Source organism: Amphichorda felina, assembly GCF_050947745.1.
Source record: "Amphichorda felina strain 45539 chromosome Unknown scaffold_2, whole genome shotgun sequence".
Taxonomy (NCBI): domain Eukaryota; kingdom Fungi; phylum Ascomycota; class Sordariomycetes; order Hypocreales; family Bionectriaceae; genus Amphichorda; species Amphichorda felina.
Window position 1 is genome coordinate 1,734,342 of NW_028145048.1, and position 20,337 is coordinate 1,754,678.

General features: G+C 55.4%; 8 protein-coding genes across 8 annotated transcripts; 3 read left to right on the forward strand and 5 right to left on the reverse strand.

The window, feature by feature from the left end:
• Nucleotides 1-187: 187 nt before the first annotated feature.
• SUI3 (translation initiation factor eIF2 subunit beta) lies at nt 188-1,569 on the forward strand (the record flags this gene model as incomplete). The annotated part of the gene is made up of 3 exons (XM_083191574.1): nt 188-199; nt 524-1,340; nt 1,400-1,569. 3 exons carry the CDS (start codon nt 188-190, stop codon nt 1,567-1,569), a joined length of 999 nt encoding a protein of 332 aa, XP_083052788.1.
• A 751-nt stretch (nt 1,570-2,320) lies between these two features.
• Nucleotides 2,321-6,664, reverse strand: ACO1O0_002098 (Nup133 N terminal like-domain-containing protein; the record flags this gene model as incomplete). Its single annotated transcript, XM_083191575.1, has 4 exons — nt 2,321-2,625; nt 2,685-6,089; nt 6,137-6,206; nt 6,263-6,664. 4 exons carry the CDS (start codon nt 6,662-6,664, stop codon nt 2,321-2,323), a joined length of 4,182 nt encoding a protein of 1,393 aa, XP_083052789.1.
• A 1,242-nt stretch (nt 6,665-7,906) lies between these two features.
• ACO1O0_002099 (AFG1-like ATPase-domain-containing protein) lies at nt 7,907-9,817 on the forward strand (the record flags this gene model as incomplete). Its single annotated transcript, XM_083191576.1, has 1 exon — nt 7,907-9,817. The coding sequence occupies one exon, from the start codon at nt 7,907-7,909 to the stop codon at nt 9,815-9,817; it is 1,911 nt and encodes a 636-aa protein (XP_083052790.1).
• A 161-nt stretch (nt 9,818-9,978) lies between these two features.
• ACO1O0_002100 (uncharacterized protein) lies at nt 9,979-10,597 on the reverse strand (the record flags this gene model as incomplete). Its single annotated transcript, XM_083191577.1, has 2 exons — nt 9,979-10,479; nt 10,547-10,597. 2 exons carry the CDS (start codon nt 10,595-10,597, stop codon nt 9,979-9,981), a joined length of 552 nt encoding a protein of 183 aa, XP_083052791.1.
• Nucleotides 10,598-11,007: 410 nt separating this feature from the next.
• On the reverse strand, nt 11,008-12,231 carry ACO1O0_002101 (Adaptor complexes medium subunit family-domain-containing protein; the record flags this gene model as incomplete). The annotated part of the gene is made up of 2 exons (XM_083191578.1): nt 11,008-12,098; nt 12,159-12,231. 2 exons carry the CDS (start codon nt 12,229-12,231, stop codon nt 11,008-11,010), a joined length of 1,164 nt encoding a protein of 387 aa, XP_083052792.1.
• Nucleotides 12,232-12,703: 472 nt separating this feature from the next.
• Nucleotides 12,704-14,413, reverse strand: ACO1O0_002102 (AP-3 complex subunit mu; the record flags this gene model as incomplete). Its single annotated transcript, XM_083191579.1, has 3 exons — nt 12,704-13,841; nt 13,899-14,318; nt 14,370-14,413. 3 exons carry the CDS (start codon nt 14,411-14,413, stop codon nt 12,704-12,706), a joined length of 1,602 nt encoding a protein of 533 aa, XP_083052793.1.
• Nucleotides 14,414-15,920: 1,507 nt separating this feature from the next.
• rrp4 (exosome non-catalytic core subunit RRP4) lies at nt 15,921-16,991 on the forward strand (the record flags this gene model as incomplete). Its single annotated transcript, XM_083191580.1, has 2 exons — nt 15,921-16,090; nt 16,163-16,991. 2 exons carry the CDS (start codon nt 15,921-15,923, stop codon nt 16,989-16,991), a joined length of 999 nt encoding a protein of 332 aa, XP_083052794.1.
• Nucleotides 16,992-17,356: 365 nt separating this feature from the next.
• Nucleotides 17,357-19,025, reverse strand: HFD1 (Aldehyde/histidinol dehydrogenase; the record flags this gene model as incomplete). The annotated part of the gene is made up of 2 exons (XM_083191581.1): nt 17,357-17,775; nt 17,840-19,025. The coding sequence occupies 2 exons, from the start codon at nt 19,023-19,025 to the stop codon at nt 17,357-17,359; spliced, it is 1,605 nt and encodes a 534-aa protein (XP_083052795.1).
• Nucleotides 19,026-20,337: the final 1,312 nt, after the last annotated feature.

A 20,337-nucleotide genomic window follows, 5' to 3' on the forward strand; every position in this document is an offset into this window, starting at 1 on the left:
TTCGATACAGAAACTACCGGTTCCGGCGACCCAGGAGTATATTCTCAACATCCAGCACCACCCACCTCAGCCTCACCCTCTGGAGACTCGCCCAGCTGTCGTCGGTGTGTCACGGCGCAACATACCAGGAGAGAAGCAACCGGATAACTTACCCCAGGCGCCAGTAGGCATCTGACGCCCAGCCAAGATGGAGGGAGATGTGAGTACCATACTGCATTTCACATTCTTTGTGCATTTTGCCCCCTTCTAGCCATCCCTTCCGCCACTGCATGTCTGATATAGATACCGTGCAACCACCACAGTGCTGCCCCTCCTTCCTTCCTCCCCTCCAGACCTAACGCTGTAAATTTTACCCCACCGCCCATCCACTCACTACGGCCACCTGAGTCACTCCTCTTCAATTTTCCCCTTGTCAACCACATCGACATCATCCCTCGACCGATCCCGACGACTCCACCCTCCTCGTCCGCGGGAACATAATTGAATCCCATACTAACCTGATTTTTTTCTTTCGTTTGCACAGGAGCACACGGAACGCCGATCTCGCAAATCAGTCGCCTTTACCGACGAACAGCTTGTCGTCGACGCCGACGGCTCTGTCAGCGTCATGAGTGCCCCCGACGAAACCAAGGACACGGCTCTGTCCCATACGCCTCGTACGCCACCGCTCTCTGCAGCCCTCGGAGCTTTTACTGATTCCTCTCAAGCTGGTACCGATGATGCCCCCCCTCCCGAGGACGCCGGCCTGGACCTGTCTCTCATGAAGAAGAAAAAGAAGAAGAAGGCGAAGGTTGAGGATGGCGATGGCGCTGAGGGAGACTCCGCCGCCCCCGCCGAAGATGGCGGCCTCGACCTATCAATGAAGAAGAAAAAGAAGAAGAAGGTCAAGGACGCTGGTGCTGATGACGACGAGTTCACCGCCAAGCTCAAGCAGCTCGAGGTTAAGGACCAGGATGAGCCCGTCGAGGAGCAGGTGGAGGAGGGCGACATGGATCTCGGCACCGGCATCTGGGCCCACGACGAGACCAAGACGATTGGCTATAACATGCTGCTCCAGCGCTTCTTCTCGCAACTGTCCCAGAAGAACCCCGACCACGCCCTCAGCGGCACCAAGAGCTACAAGATCCCCCCACCCCAGTGCATGCGTGAAGGCAACCGAAAGACCGTCTTCGCCAATATCGCCGACATTTGCAAGCGCATGAAGCGTACCGAGGAGCACGTCACCGCGTATCTGTTTGCTGAGCTGGGAACCAACGGCTCCGTTGACGGGAGTAGGAGACTCGTCATCAAGGGTCGCTTCCAGCAGAAGCAGATCGAGAACGTCGTGCGCAAATACATCAGTAGGTTACCCATGTGGTCATTTTTCCCTTCTATTCCTTGCCCACTAACGTCCGCCAAGTCGAGTACGTCACTTGCAAGACCTGCAAGTCCCCCGACACCGAGCTCAACAAGGGAGAGAACCGTCTATACTTCATCACGTGCAACAACTGCGGATCGCGTCGCAGTGTCACAGCCATCAAGACTGGTTTCTCCGCCCAGGTCGGCAAGAGGAGGAAGATGCAGGGTTAAATTTGTCTGCCGTTTTGATTTCCATCGCCCGATACTACGGTAGCTGTGGCCCAGGGCGTGCCTGTCCTATGCAGCTGCTGAGAAACGCAAGATCAACCTCCTTTCGAGTGGGAGGGGTTAGGAAAAAGTCTGGAGAGTCAGCTCTGGCTGAGAAGTGCCTGGATGGGCCCCGTGATTTGGCGTACCGGGTTATGTACATGACGTCTGAATGATGAACTTACGCATTCAACAATCTGCTCAAAAGGTTTTTTTTATAATCCATGATAATGGTATCGTGACCCCGTGATATTTTTGCATGTCGAGTTTGTCATACACATATCACATAGCTGTTTCACGTAAAAGGGAAGAGATCTGGAAATTTCCAATCAAGTTCTCTAGCACACACAAGGCCATGCCTCGTCGCCTGTATCTATATTTTGGTGCCACAAAGAAAATGGCGATTGTCAAAAGGTAGCCAGACCTTTTGCAATATCTGCAAATTTCCATCCCCCTCTGTCTGTTCGCCCGTACAGAGCTTGCCAAACACAACCGACCGCGTCAAGAAACCCCCACCAAAAAAAAAAGACGATGCTTCCATGTCATCCATCGCCTGTGTCATGCTCCTATTTTTCGCCTCCGTGAAGAGACCCTCATACCAGTTCGCGTGACCAAAATACAGCTTTATACTAACTATACAAGAACAGCCCCTTCTCTCCCTGCTGAAATATCAACACCAAACGCCATGATAACGGTCGTAGCCTTCCCCTAGAAATCACTGGAAGAAAGTGTCCTCAAGATCTCCAGCGGGGATGCTGGCGGCGACAACGTCGGCTTGAGTAGCAACGTCCATCTCGTCATGAATCTTCAACCGAGCAGCCTCAAGAGTCTCCCGAAGCCACTTAGGCAGTCGGTTCCGCTCAATGTACTGGAGGAGGAGCTTATCCTCCCACTTCATTGCGTCTTTCAATTTGGTCTGGAAATCCGCATCGAAGTCCCTGAATCGGCGGTCAAGAATTTCCGTGAATACACCAAGGACGTCTTGCGGCGCCATGGGCTGGAATGGTTCCCGATCATCTTCTAAAAAGGGGTTAGTACAGTAACTCCCACGGGATTGTGGAAACCGGGAAAAGACTCACGGAATCGAATGCAATCGCAGAGAGTGGAGAACAGCGCGGTGCCGGCCATGGCTAATGATACCTCGAAATCATCCTTGAACTGAGTATCGTTGACCCTAGGCCAATCGTCACGGATAAATAGCCGCCGCCAGATCAGCCTCTCGGCGTTCCTTACTTCATCGCTGTGGCAGCAAGTCGCGGCCACCTCCAAGGCCATCCAGAATGGGTCAGCTGTGAGGTTTATTTTTTCCTCTGACTTAAAGGAGACCAGTGTGAGCAGGTCGATGAGAGTCATGGCATCCAATGCTTCGTGACTGAGCAGCCGCTTCATGCCATCCTCGAAGATCTGGCGAACAGCCTTTTGGCGTCGTGGGATGTTTGTGCTGTGAGCCTCCATAGCAAAATTGAGCGCGGCAGCCTCGTCAACAGCGTCGAAGGTGCTCGGCAGCACCTGATTGTAGAGCTGGTCCTGAATCCTGATCGCCAGGAGTTCCTTCTCAACTCTGTTAAGCGATTCCTCCCGTCGTGCCTCATCTGCCTCTGCCTTGAAAGCATCGGAGGCATCAGCCTTCTCCTCCGCTTCGGCCAACAAGGCCAGCCTGCCAAGGCTTAGCTCCGTCTTCTTGTTCCAGACCTGTTGCTCTTTCGACAGAGCAAGAGTCACGAGCGTCTCGGCGGCATGGCTGACATCGTGCTCTTGCTGGACATCATTGATCCATGATATCTTAGCCAGCTCTGGCTTACTCCTAAGGTACTGGGTTTTAAAGCCGAGCCTATCAAGGTCGAACTCGAGAACCGCACCGACGCCATGCTTTTCCAGTAGGTAGTCATAGAGAGGGAAGGCAAAATCCTTGCCAAAGTCGGCGAGATTGTTCTCCAGCTCCGTCTTCTTCGACTCTCTCTGGGATTTGACCCTTTGCTGCTCCAGCGGAGAAAGGCCAGGATCCGACATGTCGGTTTCTAGCTTCTCAATGTGGTCGAGGAGGATTGCTGCGAGGCCGTCGAGACATCCATGCTTTTTAGCCATCTTTGCCGCTTGCTCCCAATGGCCGATGCGAGCCAGGTAGCGCGGTCTCTCATATCGGTCGACTTGGTACTGGATGGCGAAATTTTGAGCCCTTTCCCTTCCTTGGGGGCCCTCCGCAATTTTGGCGTAGCGAGCATGCTCCAAAAGAGCCGTGAGCATGCCATCGGTAAGCACAGGCAAGTCGTTGTACATCTTTTCTAGGATCTGGGGGTCTGGCGTAGTTGCCGTCTTCGGTTTCTTCTCTGGCCCAAAATTCTTATCAACCCACTGCCGGACGAGATCGAGGAGACGTTTTGCGTTGTTTGAGATGTAGTAGGTAGCAGTCCACGGTTCCGGTAGGCCCTCATAGCCAGTCACGAGGATGCCATTTTGCAGCTTCTCGTTTCCCAGTCCATAGAAGGACAGGTTCTTTTTTCGAAACTCCATAGCAGCGAGAAAGGTGCAGATGTAGATCTGCATCGCTTCATAGAGCATCACGGTGACCTTAGCATCATCCAAAAGACCGTCCCGGTATAGAACTTTGACGACCTCATACCCCCAGGCAACGAAGATGTCTAGGCGGGGGATGTCGTTGATGAACCAGTGGCGAACGGGGTCAACTTCGCCAATCTTTGCCCTTGGCTTATGCTTCTGGTCATCGTGAATGAATTCCACAATAGATCCTATCAAGCTCTTCTTGTCGTCGGGCGAACGAGAAGCGGTGAAGTTCTCGTGGCGTTTCCACAGCAGTGTGGCGACATGCATCTTTTCGGCATTGAAAAGAAGCTCCCAGCGCGTCGCTCGATCCAACTTGGCTCCAGTAGCCCGAAGATGATCCATGAGTCTCTCAAGAGCGTAGGAGCGCACACGGAGATTGTCTTCCAAGTGCGCAGGAAGTGTCGATAGGTAAGATGTCGTGGAACTGAGGATCTCGTGGCTAACTTCGAGCGCCGAGCGAGCTACTTCCTCGCTGGAGAACTCGACCTCTTGTCGTCTATCGAAAATCAGAGGGTTGTCTGGCTTCACACCGAAAAAGACAGCCTGCTCCAACTTGCTCTTAGGGGTGACAGCAGGAGGCTGATCGCTGGCAAACTTGTCGACATCGGTGGTGACGATGCGGATGACACCGGCACCACGCACAAGCAACACCGCGGCAGGATTCTTGGTCTTGTGCCGCTGATTGCGATTGTCCTCGTGACTGGTTGCCGATGGCGTTTCTTCGAATCCAGAGCAGAGGACTTCGTGCACTTTGTCCTCACGGAAGTCGACAACATCTTCGAAAGATGGAGGTACCATGTGGTTATCAGACTGTAGCTGGGAGTCTGGGGATTCAGGAGGAACTGCAACCGATGCGAGGATGGCGGCGCGATCGAATACTACGAACGCCACCAGAGCTGGACGAGGCAGGTAGACACGAGGCCGGACGGTCTGCGCCACATCTGACCGAACGACAGGAGCTGAGTAGGATGTGATGGGTCGGACCATGCCGGTCTGACAGCCACCCGGCGCGAGGATCACTTCGACCAGGGCGTACCGCGATGTGCTCTTCCTGGTCAGACCAACCAGAAGCAGGAGGTGCTGGACGGCGGAGTCGTCGGATGCCATAGCTTCGCTCAGTCTACTGAGTTCATAGTATTTCGCCTCCAATCCTTTCGGCACGAATGTAAAGTCCAGGGCCTCGAACGACTCAGCTGGGAAGTCCTGGCTCTTTGGATCGGTTTCGTGGAGAGCAGCAACGATCTCTTCTCGCATGTCGAACTCGCCGAGCGGTTCATTGTGGCCACCGCGATGGATTTTCCAGGCCTGTAGCCGACCTTTGCTACCAAGAGCAACGATGTTTTTCTCCCCGACTTGGGCTGATCGATCCGCACGGACAGCTGCAAGATCCCCGCGAATAGACAGGTTTGAGAAGGCATGACGGATACTGCCAAAGAACCCACTCCCTGTACTTGATAATCCCGACCGCAGAAATTGGACCGAAATCGATGGCCGTCCATGATTATCCCGGACATTTAGGTAGGCGAGTCGTCCAGTGTTGAAGCTTAGAATGAAGCCTGCTGACTCGGCATTGGTGATGTCAACAACCTTCTCGCCAGAGGTCATCCCGGAGATCGTGTGTTCGACACCGGAGCGATCTTTCTTGATGAATGCGAACGTTGCCGCACTCGATATAGACTCCCAGTAGATGACCTTGCCGCTAGCTGGCATGACAACGACCAGGCCGGGTTCGGTGGAAGCCGCGGAGGGTGATACGAAACATCCAACGGGTAGAGGGTCGGTGGGTTTCGCTGGCGACGGGAATGTGAACGTGAAGGTTTCGGGAGACTGGGACGTCGACGTGTAAGGCCACACAAGAGCGGTTGTGGGGGTCAAGGACAATGCGTAGCCGAAAGATGAAGAAATCTCGCCATGTTGGTTTGCTACCAAGATTAGCGCCTAGTATTGAAGAGGTTGTGCTATTTCGTACCTGACCAGTCCGATTTTATCTTATCGGGCAACGCGGGAAGCTTGCTGACCGTGTACGCATTGGTGCTGGTCTTGAAGGAATCATCAGTAACCGTCGTTAAAATAACCCACAGAAAGGCTATCTTACCAGAACCAGGCTCCCGTCGCCCTTGTTAGCGGCGCGGTCGCCATGCTTGGCCTTCTTTGCCCGGACGTTCAGGTCCCTGCGAGATGTGTGATGATGATTCTCGACAGCCTCCTTTCTAAGATCAGAAGCGGCGGCCTTTTCAGCTTTGACTTCGATAGATTCGCTGCTGGGTGGCGTATGCGACTGCTGTGGCGGCGGCGGCGGCGGTGGTGGTTGTTGTTGTTGTTGCTCTTGTTGTTGTTGCTCGGGTTCCGGGGTCAGGAAGGTTTGCTCAGTTACAGGGCGTCTCTGACGCTTGGCCTTGGGCTGCTGGGTAACATGCTCTGAGCTGACAGGGCGCTGGCGACGGCGTGAACGAGTGGCCATGGCAGGGCCGCCCTCGGCGGGTGCGGCGGAGAACATTTTTCGGTCCTCGAGACGATGGACCGTGGGGTGGTTGGGCGAGGAGGTGGTGGATCGTGTGTCGCCAACGTGATGGTCGTGAAGCTGGAGATGCAGGATGCAGTCGATGGAGTCAGCTAGGCGATGCACAGAGGCATTTCGGGCGAGCAGATGATGATGCGATAGCCCGTGGGAATGTGAAGTGCGGTGGAGGAGGCGAGTTGACGACGCATCCACTCTCTTTGCTGTAGGCAGTTAGACGGTGAAATCAGGTCGAGGTGTGTTCGCCAGGCATTGGCTCAAACCTCTGATGCTGCTCGATCCTGTTGGACCAAAAAACAAAAGCATCGAACCCGGCAGAATGCAGGCTGGCCGCCTCAGCGACGTGACCGCCTTGTCGCGCCTCCCCATTGGCCATTGGGTCTGCATAACTCCACTCCCAGTTCCACCCCACAATGAGCCTCCTCCCAGAGCCCAACAGAGCTCCTGCCAGTCATCAGTGTACAAACGCCCTGCAGGTAATGAGATGCCCAGGCAATCAGGGACCACCTGCAAACCGTCATGACGGTCGAGCACAAAAGCAACAAGAATCACCTGAATACCGGTGCACAGAGACTAGTATATTGAGTAAAACTCATCCAGAGGATCTCTATTGTCCCAATTAGGTGATTGAGTCCATCCAAAAGACATGTTTTGCCAATGTTGGCACGCAATGTGTCTCTCGTTCGAGCAATATGAAAATTAGTGTATTGCTTTTTCTGTCCACCACCGTCCCATCTCTACCTACCGAGCTCCGTAACAACCGCCAGGTTCAAGCCGATATGCACCAAGTACCGACGTCACCTCACTCACTCCTTCACGACCAACTGGCGCCTCTTGGAGTATTGCGCTCTCTCACGCCGCCACGCAGCACCTTTATATCTTTCATAATTTATTTCCACTCTACCATCTCAGAAGGATATAGCCAGGGCCAATCAACTGCGGCACTTCTGTCGTTGCTGGACTCGGCGCAATCATCCATCACCATATGCCACCAGCCGAAGACTTAAGGTACTCCGTCCGCCACTTATATGCCGCTGGGAGGGGCCACTTCGCACCAATTCCAGTCAAGGCATTGTTTCTGTTTAGTTTGGCTTGGGAGAAATAACTCCCATATGGCAACCCGTTGATCTGAGATCGCTATGGCCACCACTCTCGAGCGTTCGACCAAAGACTATTGCGATATAGATGAATGCTAATCACATCGCATCAAATCTGGCCAAAATGAGGAGGCTCTCTACCGCCGTCACGATCACCGACCCCTTGGTCAGATACCAAACTGCCGTGGCCAGTGGCCTCTACTTCCCTGACCTGGCGCAGCATCGCCTAGCCCGACACCTGCAAAAGATATATCTCCGCATAAAAGACTACTCTCCGCAGTACGAGTATCGCGAGAGGCTAAGTCAGGTGGCTCGATTGACCGAGAAGAAGCAACCGGAGGAAGAGGATGGGTCGGGGATACTTGCACGACGGACCCATTCCATCTGGCGCAATCCCCTCTTCAAACATCTTCTCACCACTCCGGAGGGTAGAGAGAGTCTTGCTCTTACAAGGGTCCTTACGAGCCATGAGACCGCCATTGAAATAGACTCCCCCAAGGGACTTTTTCTCTCCGGTGAAGTTGGCACGGGGAAGTCCATGCTATTAGACCTACTTGCCGACGGCTTACCGACGGCGCGAAAGAAGCGATGGCATTTCAATACATTCATGCTCTACACTCTCTCGCAGCTTGAAAGTCATAGGAAACAGATTCCAAACTCCGGGGGCAATGCTTCCGAGTTTTCGCTGTTGTGGATGGCCAAAAAACTAGTTGACGAGTCTCCTATTCTGTTCCTCGACGAGTTCCAGCTCCCCGATCGGGCGGCGAGCAAGATCCTCAGCCATCTGTTTATAGCCTTCTTTCAAATGGGCGGCGTCCTAATTGCCTCGTCGAATCGGATGCCCGAGGAGCTCCAAAAGGCTACCGGCATCGATTATGCTCCGGTCCCAAATCGGGGGCTGATGCGAAAGATATTTGGGTCAGCAACGCGCTCCAGAGGGGAGCTCTATGGTCAGACCAGTGACTTTGCAAACTTCTTGGAGGTGTTGAAAGCCAGGTGCGATTTCTGGCAAATGGAGGGTGCCCAGGACTGGAGACGGCGTGAAGAGGTAGAAGACACGAGCACCGTGCCCAGTAAGCTGGACAAAGAGGGTACCATCCAAACCCCAGAGTTAGAAGAACAAGATGACACCCCGCGGCGTAAGAAGCCTCGCAACTTCTTCCTCACTGACGACAAGCAAGAAAGTTGGGAACTTAGACTTCTCGAGGCGACCTCTTGGGCCAGACCGGGACCGATCCCATGGAGTCCCTCCTCAGCAGTCGTGTACGGGCGCAAGATCCACACGCCGAAGCACTACAAAGGCTTCGTGTACTGGAAGTTTGATGACCTGGTAGAGTCTTTTGGGCCCGCGGACTATATCACCATGGCGTCCACATATCACACCTTCATCATTGATGAGGTTCCTGTTCTCACCATACTTCAGAAGAACGAGGCGCGGCGCTTCATCACCCTGCTAGACGCCTTGTACGAAGCTCGTTGCAAACTCATTATTCGCGCCGAGAATCCGCCAGACGACCTCTTCTTTCCCGAAAGACGCCAATCTCCAAATAAGGATGGGACTCCAACAGACGGAGACGACGCCACGTACTCGGAAACCATCTCAGAGGTCTACCAGGATCAGATGTCCCCTTTCCGTCCCAACGTATCGTATTATGACACCAAGTCGACGACTTCCCAGTACAATCCAGACCAGGACTCCGACTTCGGTCTCCAGAAAAAGCAGGTGGACTTTGGAAACACAGGTGCTTTCACCGGGGAGGACGAGCGCTTCGCCTACAAGCGGGCCATCTCGCGGCTCTGGGAGCTCTGCAGCGCCCAATGGCATGCGCGGACCGGCGAGTGGTGGCAGCCATTGCCAGTCGAAGCCAGGCACTGGGAGGGAGGCCAGCCTTCGCAGCCGCGACGGGGTATAGAAGGGCTTCCCCAGCGTACCCGCGGCGAGAGCATGGGCGAGCGTGTCGAGGTGGACGGGCCGGCTGGCTTGTCGAAATGGCGGGTGGAGGATCTAAAGAGGGAGAGTCAAGACCACCGATGACGATAGAGTTGTCTCCCAATAAGTTTCCATATAAAGACGGCACATAATAGAGCCAATAGGAATCACAAAAGTCTCGGATATCATGTCTGCAGCTTGCCAAACGCCATTCCCATGCAACGATGAACCGGATGCTCACGAACCTGCCTCCTTCCCTCCCCTTCTCAGAGACTCGTAACGCCCGGCGTCCACCCCTCGCCTATCCTCTTCATATCCTCGGCAAACTTCCTGCTCGTGATCTTCTTGCCGCCCTTGCCGCCCAGGGGCGCGTGCTCGTCCGGGTCGTAGAAGGGGTTCTGGAGGAGGCGCACGTAGGCGGCCTGCATGGCGCGTAAGACGGGCTTGAGCTCTGCATCGCGCAGGCCGGGCCTGGCGGTGGCGCCCGCGGCAGCAGCACGGCGGCCGCGCATGTCTACAATGCAGACCATGCGGACGCCCGTGTTGGTCTCGAAGCCGTAGGCAGCGAGGCGGTCGTCGATGGCCTGGAGCAGGCCAAAGTCGCCCGAGAGCCCGACGCCCGCGGCGGCATTGTGCCGGGCGCGCAGGTCAAAAACGTCGATTGTAGAGGAGAGGAGCAGGGAGAACTGCAGAGGCGTGCGGATCGGGGCGAAGGTGTTGGTGGCTGGGTCGTAGGATGGGAAGATGGAGATGTGGAGGGGGTTGTTCTAGGAGAGGGGTGGGTGGTCAGCATATCACGATGCCGTGACTGCGGGGAGGGATAAAAGAGCTCACGTTGCGCCCGATGACGCCTAAGCAGGCGATTGATGGTATTGCGGTCGTCATGTTGGCTCGCCGAAGATGTGTAGGAGCTAGCGAAGAGTTCCGATGTTGATGGAGGAAGCTCCAGTTGGCAGCGAAGGTGGTGGTGCCCCGCCGATCCTTGCCTCTGCGTCCTCAATTGTTGTCCATGGCCAACACCATCAGTGTGAAGTAACTGATACTAGGTCACTTCTCAAAACTATACAATTGATTTTGAGACGATTGGTTGATATTACATTGGCTCAAGAACCATCCCAGGAGATGTCATGAGATATTCCGCTTGCTCTTTGTGCTTGAACATCAATATATACTAGTAGTACTATTATGCTATGGCCCATAAAGGACGTGTTGAACAATTCCGGCTCAAGCTCAAGCCTCTTACCCCTAAAGAACACCAGACGCTAATCCGATAATGAGCCCTTTTCCCAGCGGCCTCAATCCTCTTCGTCATGTATATTCTTGGTCTCCTCCAGGCCTCGGAGCACCTCTTCGATCTCAGTCGGGTCGGTGATAGCCCATACACCACCCCCTTTGACCAAGTCCTTTCCTCTCATGCCTACCTCCTTGCCCACCAGGTTCCGCCCGACCTTTCCAGGGCCGATGCCCACCCATCTCCGCACCTTCTCCTCCTGGTCGAGATACTTCAAGCTGTCCCACCAGCGCACCGTCTCCAGGCAGTTCCGGCCCACCAGATCCTTGAGCTCCCCAGCGCTCTGAAACGGACGCGCCGTCACATTGCTGATGCAGGGGACCTTGCCCGGGAACGTGACAAAATCCACGTCCTCTCGGCCCGGGCGCTTGCTCTTCCCGTCCAGCAGCTTCTGCGCTATCCTCGCTCCCGGCTTCATGGTGGGGCTGTGGAACGGGCAGTCGCTGTGCAGTCGCACCGCCCTGGGGTCGTGCCCGAGGAACTGGCGCACGTGAGCCACCAGGGTCTTGATCCTCTCAATGTTCCCGCTCAGGACGATCTGGTTCTTGCTGTTGACGTTGGCAATGAGCACCTGCTCGATCGGCGCCAGGTTCTCGCTGCTCTCGCCCTTGTTCCCCGCGCTCGAGTGCCCGACGAAGCCCTGGATGGCCTTGATGAGACCCTGGAGGTACTCCGGCTCCGTGATGACTGCCACCATGCCATACTCGCCACCATACTCCTGCACGGCGCGTCTCGTGGCCTCGGTCATGACTTCGGCGCGCTTCTGCACCAGGTACAGACTGTCCTCGAATGAAAGGTAGCCCCCCGAGACGAGAGCAGCGAATTCACCCAGCGAGTGCCCTAGTGTAAAATCGAAGTTCTCCGAGACCTTAAAGTCGAATTCGCGCTCCAGGATGCGCAGGATGAGGATGGATGTCGCCATGATGGCCGGTTGTGCGTTGGCTGTCTTGGTGAGCTCCTTGGACGGGCCCTCCTGGATGATGTCGGAGAGCTTGAAGCCCACACACTCATCAATCGCGTCGATAATTTCAGCCGATGTCGAAGGGAATGCCTCGATCCACGGCGTGAGCATCCCGACCCTTTGCACGCCCTGGCCTACGCAACGCCAATTAGTTAGATGCTTCGCGGCCGCAAATCCCAGCACAGGGAACATACCTGGGAAGAAAATGGCTGTCTTGGGGCGTTTTGTCTCCGCTGAGCTCCATCTCGTTCCCGCCCACTGAACCATCGCGCCAGCTACGGCTGGCCTCGTTGTTGGCAGTCCATAACGAGATCGACCTCGGCCCAGCCCCAGGGAGCTCGCAGCGCCAACGCGCCGAAAGGGGGAGGTCGCGATCGGTTTCATCGCCGTCAGGCGGCTTTTGTGACAAGCTCAATACGGCGGAAATGTCGCCCACATTCTGCTCAGCCGGGCGCAGGGGCGTCGACGCCGATCTCGGTGAACTGGAAGGAATGGATGAAGTTGGTGGTGGTGTCTGACTTGTCTGTGCGCTCTAGGGTCACTTAAAGGTCGGGTGTGACGTCTGCGGGGAACGTCGGGATCCAGAGCCGCCTATACGCGACCACCAACGGTGGTCATTGTCCGGGAATTTCCACGGCTTTGTTACATATTGCACCGTAGGACAGAGTCAATTGCGTTTGCAATGTGTGGGATAGTCGCAGTGTGATTCATCGTGAATTGTATTATCATCTCATTGAGGTTAACAGCGAATCTCGACGCCGCCTTTGCTGACCGTTAGGTACTTGACGCCCTTGTAAGGCTTGACGCCCTCGCCCAGGCCTCGACTCTTCCTCGTGTCTATCATGATGCTGTCCACCTTCAGCCCGCTTGCCAGCCACCCCTTCACCGTGAAGCTCACCGACGCTGAGCTCGGCATGAGGATCTTGTTCTGTGCCATCTTCCTTGAGTCCTTGTCGCTATCGCCATCCTCCTTCTCCTTGTCCTTGGCGGCTGGCAGACTTTGGTAGGGCTCATTGTACGAGTAGTCTGTGTTGAACCCAAACCCATTTGTGTCGAATCCAGTATCTCCATCGCCTATGAGCGGTCCGACCACTGTGCAGCGTAGCCCGAAATATGATGTCGGTCCCGTAATTTCCTTTGCCGGAATATGCCACTCCAGTACCTTCTCGCCAGGATTGAAGCTCGCATCTCCTCTGCTTGGACGTATATCTGACAGGTTCCTAACCTCCGCCGGAAGCGGTATCGTCACGGACAAGTCGTCGACCAAAGGAGACGCTGGAGTCCCCGCATGCTGCACACCGAGTCGCCCTGAGCTACTCCCCCTCCCAAGCTGGCCCGACGACGCACTGCTACCTCCAGGGATCTTATTGGCTTGCAGGCGAACTTCAAATTCAGAGCCCGACGGGCCCAGTCCAGTCTTGACCTCCAAACTCACTGGTAGCTTGAGATTATTTGCGCTCTTGCCACCTGTAAAGGGGAGCAGATCCACCTCGTAGCCTGCCAGGATGAACCGTCCATCCGGCGGTATGAAGCTGAGCTCCCCTGGCCTATCTCGCCACCGGTTCAAGCGCACACACGGGTGAAAGACTGGCAGCTCCATTATCCCATCAATATTGTGTTTCCCAGACGGGCTGCTCAGCGTCATGGTTATGTCTGGGACACCAGACACCTTGGAAGTGAAGGCGATGCTCCCGTTTGCGAATGCGGCTAGTGGTCGCCCTGATGGGGCCAGCGTAACCGTCAGGGTCTCGATGATGTCGGCGTACATCTCGTTCGAGGTATGGCGTACATTCGCTCGTCTCCAAGGCAAAGCAGGAGTGTTTGTGGCGGCCAGCGACGAGGCAGCTGAGCCGGCGAGGTTGGGATTCGAAGAACTACTGCTTATACTCTGTCAGCTGTTGAACCCCTCGCGCTAGGTGACTGTTGGTGCGAACCCCGGAAGGTTGATGCTGCCCAGCAGCTTGCCCATCCACCCTTCTACCGCAACCACCTCCCTGAGGGCATTGGGCTCCGTCGTGCTGATGGTGCCCGCGTCGCACATTTCTGTGAGAAGCTGTACCACGACATCATAGTTGGTCTCGATCTTGACGGCCAGGAGCGGCGCGCCCAGGAAGTCTTCGAGGGCATCTATGACTCTGTGCAGGAACTCAAGCACCAGGAGGGGCTCGATCTCTGTTGAGGACGTGGCCAGGTAGAGGAGATTCGCATGGGTCAGACTGAACAGGAGGGTCGGCGGGTTCGTATTGGGGAGGTAGATGAGGTTCGGTCGAGGCGCTGGATGTTCGAGGTAGAGAGGCAGGAGGTGCGCCGAGGAGAGGGGCCGTCCGGTGTAGGTGTGGGAGAGGATCACGTTGCTACATGAGGTAAGCTTCCAGACAGAGTGCAGGGCTTGTGGGATGCGCTACCGGTTGTCGTCGTAGATGTGAAGCGCCTCAATAACGCCGTTCATGGTGATGGGCGGCGCCTTGTCGCGGCGTTGTACGAGGCCGTGGGATGAGCGCTGGTTCAGCTGGAGCAGCGAGCTTGGCATTGGGCATCCCACTGCGACGCCGATGGAGGTGACCATGACGAAATTAAATGTTAGTGCAGCTGAGTAATCAGTCTTGGCCAATTGCCAATTGCACTTGAAGGTCCCTGCAGCGGCTTTCGCATTCCTCCAGTTCTCAGATCGCCTGATCTCCAGAGCGGTTTCGTGACCAAGTTGCCTCATTCGAAAGCTCCGAGTTGGGGGTTTTCCGGCTCCGATACATTTGCAGGATGGGCGCAGATAACATTCCCACCCTCCAGTCCTTGGAGAGGCCCGAGAAGTTCCAGGATGTCCTTCGCCGAGACCGAGAGGATGACTGCCTGGGCTGCAAGATCGTCGGCAAGTTTCTCGGCGCAGGACAAACCTTCTACGCAGTCGCTAACATGACAATTCAGGCACCTGTACCTTTGTCGGTCTTGCCGCGTACAGCTACTTCTCTGGGATGTCGCAGCTCGAGAAGCAACGAGCCAAGATTCTCCAGAGCAACTCGATGTTTGGAATGAGGAGCCGAAAGACCGGAATCGTGGGCATATCACTGGGTCTCCTATGGATGGGGGTCTGGCGAGCGTACAAATAAACCAAGAACGAATGGGACTGCTCGGCCGGCACGATACTATCCCGAAATTCAGGGGCCAATTTCGCAACATTGGCCCCGAACTACGAAATGCACGACGAGGATATGCGACGAATGAGTACCTACGCAATCCTCCTGTATACCACTATTTGTACGATATATGCTGGTGGAGCGCCCTTAGCCGCTCGAATAAACTTGGGGCTGAGATTATATGGTCCTCTTCGGATGTACATTATGCAGGCGTTGTAGGGGAAGCATCTGGAAGTTGGAAGATACCCTCCAGCAGTTCAAATTTGTACAAAAGTTATCTCCAAGACCAAATACTCGTTCTTAATCAGATAAAAGAAGCACCAAGGGCTTCGATGATCCACATACAACAACCACAACGATGTGAAGAGCAGCATCGCTAGGTAACATGGACTTGGCCTAACTCATACCCAAACCAGGTGACGCCGCAGCCAACGGTAAACACGTAGAATTCCGACGATTTACATGAATTTCCATAGTATTCCTTACTGTGGTTTTCTTTTTAAACCTACGTCGAAATCGGCATTGCTGTTTGCCAAGTTACTTTGTTGTTGGTGTATAGGTACTTCACTGGTGGTAGCTTAACGCAGCAAGGCGTCTTTCACCTCACCCAAAAATCTTCACATTGGTGACTCTCATACTCCTCCATACAACCCAACAACACACGACCCAGACACTCGCAAATACTCACGGCTGTAAACCAGGCCAAATACATCGATATATACTAGGCTACCTCATATTCCCACTATAGCCACCGACAGAACACATCCTGCTTCGAAGGGCACCGATTCCAGCAGAGCCTTCGCTCACTTCACCTCCGGCATCAAGATGCCCATCACCATCCTCAACCCCCAGCCAGCGCCTCAACGGCCACCCGCCGCGGCAGACTCAGACTCAGATTCGGATTCCGAAGGCGGCGCAGATGTACAAGAGGACGGCATAAGCGATGAGATCCTCACCCCCGGCACCGTCATCACCTCCAACCCCCAATGGATGCGGTAAGCCTTCCCGTCCCATATAACGTCACCTAAAAACCGAGGACTTGAATCTAATACACATGTTCTTTTAAGCGGCCACGGTACATACGTGCCCGCTGATTCCTCCTGCATCACCTCCTCGCTAGCCGGCACCCTCACCAAGACCAACAAGCTCCTCTCGGTGCGGCCCCTGCGCGCCCGCTACACGCCTGAGATTGGCGACCTGGTAGTCGGGCGCATCGTCGAGGTGCAGGCCAAGCGGTGGCGCGTGGACGTGGCGGCGTCGCAGCTCGCCATCCTGCAGATCTCGGCCATCAACCTCCCCGGCGGGATCCTGCGCAAGCGCACCGAGACGGACGAGCTGCAGATCCGCAGCTTCTTCGCCGAGGGCGACCTGGTGGCGGCCGAGGTGCAGCAACTGCACCAGGACGGCGCCGCGAGCCTGCACACGCGCAGCCTGCGCTACGGCAAGCTGCGCAACGGCGTCTTCGTCAGCGTCAGCGGCACAGGCGGCGGCGCTGGCGTCGTGCGCGCCAAGCGCCAGGTCTGGACCATGGAGACGGCCAACGCGGGCGGCAAGGTCGAGGTGCTGCTAGGCGTCAACGGCTATATCTGGATCTGCAAGCACATTGAGAGCGACGTCGCCGCCGAGGCCGCGGGCATCAACCGTATGGAGGAGAGCGTGAGCAGCAAGGTGTACTCGAGCCAGAACGACAGCCTCGAGGTGCAGACGATGCGCGAGATTGCGCGTCTGCGTAGTGTCATCCTGGCGCTCGTGGAGAATGGGCTGCGTGTCGACGAGGACATGGTTACAAAGGGCTACAACGAGGCTGTCGAACTGGGGAGGGAATCGGTAGAAGATGACTTGTACCTAGGCGGAGAAAGAGGCAAGAGACTAGCAGCTCTGCTCTCTAGTCATTAATGCAAATATCATGCGATTTACGCAAGTATAAACTTTGATGTGCCACTGCCTGTCAATTGATAATACTACTACGATAAGGTACGATAATAGTACCGTGTTCTTTTTGTACAACAGATGTCCAGGCAGAAACTCATGCTGTGCGACTTGGACCTGCATCTGCAAAGGACCGGGAAAGGATAGATCAAATTAGCTTTGGTATCAAGATACAAATAAAACGGTGCTTGGATATACGCTAAGTCGGGGACTTCAGTTCCCTCGTAGATATTACATCATCCTCCCAATATACACGGCCTGTTATAGCTACAGAGTAGTAACTTAAGCCCCATTCCTTGCGTCAGGAGCAGCAGATCCATTCGTTCCATTCGTTACAGGCCTATCGACTTCTTCTTCAGCCCAAGAGACACAGCTAGGACTAGAAGGAAACCCCACCTGAGAGCAGCACCCTTTGCGCCGGAGCTTCCGAGGCCGAAGATGAGGCCAAGCCAGTACCCCAGACCCTGGTTGACGTTGCCGTCACGGTCAAAGTTCATCTTCTTACGATTCAAGGCCTGGAACTGGGCAAGGTCCTTGGATTGGTACGGCATGTAGCGGACGCGCAGGAGCCTATCGACCCAGCTAGGGACGCGAGCAATGGTTCGGGCGTGGCTAAAGGACTTGAAGGAGTGGACGCCGTGGTAGTTGCCCATACCGGAGTAGCCAACGCCGCCGAAAGGTGCCGTATGGACCGAGGCGTGAGTAAAGGTGTCGTTGACGGTGGCACCTCCAGAGGTTATGCTGTTCATGACTAGAAATGTCCAATGTCAGTGGCTATGTCTGCGAATTAGCGCAAAACACAAATTGCGACGTACCTTTCTCGTTCTCGGCATCACTTCCGAAGGTGAACATTGAGAGAGGCGTGGGGTCGACCTCGTTGGCAAAGTTGATGGCATCATCGAGGTTGTCAAAAGGCACGATGGACCAGATGGGACCGAAGCTCTCGTCGGCAATCATGCTGTCGTTGGAGTCCATCTTGTCCATGAGCACAGCCGTCGGCTCGATATAGAGGTCGGCCTCGTCCGTGGCGCCGCCCATAACAATCTTTCCGCTAGTCTTGTCCAGCATGCCCTTGATGCGGTCATAGCTGGCCTTGTTGACGATGCGGCAGTAGTCCGGGCTCGCCTGAGCGCCCTTGGGGAAGAATACTTTATACTGTTTATTGAGCTCCGCAATAAACCTGTCGACGACGGGGCGCTCGACGAAAGCGTAGTTGTGCGAAAGGCAGACCTGACCCCCATTGGTGGTCTTGCCCCAGAGAAGGCGCCGGGCCGCGAGCTCGACATTGCCGTTCTTGGTGATGAAGGCCGGGTTCTGGCCACCGAGTTCGAGAAGGACGGGCGTCAACGTCTCGGCCGCCTTCTTAGCGATGATGGTGCCCACGGTTCGGCCGCCAGTAAAGGCAATCTTGCCGAACTTGAGGTTGAGAAGAGCCTGGGACGCGGGGAGCGCACCGTTGACAGTGAAGTAGCACTCGGGGTCGAGTCTCTCGAGGATCATCTTCATGACCATGGCCGAGTGCGGGGAGTGCTCGGAGGGCTTGATGATGACCGTGTTGCCAGCGGCGACGGCGCCGAGGAATGGGAGAAGAGTGAGCTGGAAGGGGTAGTTGAAGGCACCAATGACGAGGACGACACCCAGGGGCTCATAATGGATACGGTGCTTCATGAGCCACATAGCCGCGGGGATATTTTCGACTGCCTCGTCCTTGGACCACCTCTCGAGGTTGTTGATCAGGTCGAGAGCCTCGCCCTTGCACCAGCTGATCTCGGTGAGAACGCCCTCATGCGCGCACTTATGCAGGTCCTTGTAGAGGGACTCCTTCATGAGATCTTCGAGGTCGCAGACGGCCCAGTAGAACTTGCGGAGCTGCTTGAGGCGAAACTGGATGTCCTTGGTGCGGCCGGAGCGGTACGTCTTGCTCAGGGTGTGGTAGGCGGCGGTGATTTCCTCAATGGGGGTGGCCTCGAAGGCCGGGATGGATAGTTGCTTGGACGCCATGGTGAGTATGAGTTGCGTCGGGGCTCCCAGAGGCTCCTAGACTGGTTGGCGGTGTTGATAAGTTGTCTGGTCGCAGTGGTCAGAAGCGTTGGATCAAGGGTGGCGAGACTCTTGTGGTCGGGAATAGTACGTGCTGGGTCGAGATCCAAGTCCCCCAACGCGCAGGAGCTTTGAAAAGTTTAGGAAATGGAGCTTCCTGGCGATGTGGAGGAGTTAAAAGGGACTCACTCGGTCGAACCGTCCAGACTTGACAGGCGCAAACCCATGGCTGCATGGGAAGGGAGGTGTTCCGACCCTTCCACCTCCCTGCCCCCAGTGACGAAAGAATTATCAGTGGGGATTGCCGACCAGCTGTAGACATGGCCATCTCCTTTGCACTGGAATTGGCCTGGATTTGGCTTCGAACTGACCTGGAACTGGCCTGGATTTGGCCTATAGCGTCCCGTCCACATTGTACCTACAGCCTACTGAACAGTGCCCGAGACACCCCCGAGACGGTGCGCAACCTTAGTAGCTAGTACCTACCACTAGGCTCCCCCGCACATGGGCGTTCACCTCGGTCCATGTGCGCCTCCACTATCCGTACTTACCACCATTACATCGTCCCCTCGTGCCCAGGGGTCCAGGTGGTTTCTCTGCAAGACACCACAGTGCCTTGTCTCGCTACCTTGCAGTGGTGTCGACCGACCCGGCCGACTCAGGTCACTCAACCACCCTCCACACTTGGCCTTCTCCGCATCAGCAACCCCCCCCTGACCTGCCGAGGCAGCCTAGGCTCCCCCAAGCCTCTACGAATCACTTGCCCCCTGTGGAAACGCTGGAAACGCCTCCTCCAACGTGCCCAGCAACTTCCAGTCACCATCGTGTTCAAAGGTTGTCCCGGAACGGAGTCGGCACATCCACACTACCGCCGTCAAGACTCCAGTCTGCAGCCAGCTAAGCCTCTTTCGGTGGGGATTTTGCGAGGCTCTCGGTAATGCCTAATCATTTTAAGATTAAAGAGCAGCGTTGCTTGTGTTAGCTACCGATAGTGCTTCCATCACTGCCATGCATGCATGATATTTCTTATAAGGTAGGTCCTCAGCGGACGTCTGGTTGGGCAGACTATGCATTGCGAGCCCCATGCCACGATGTCCACCCCGGAATCATTCCGACAATTTCATACCTCCTCCGTACGGCACATTACTACGTACGTACCTAACTATTTCGCACATAACGGGTAGTACCCGGCCAGCAACAGTTCAAGCCAACATTTACTCGTATAGAGTTCCGAGTACGGATAGTTGCAGTAGTTTTGTGAGTCTACTAATGT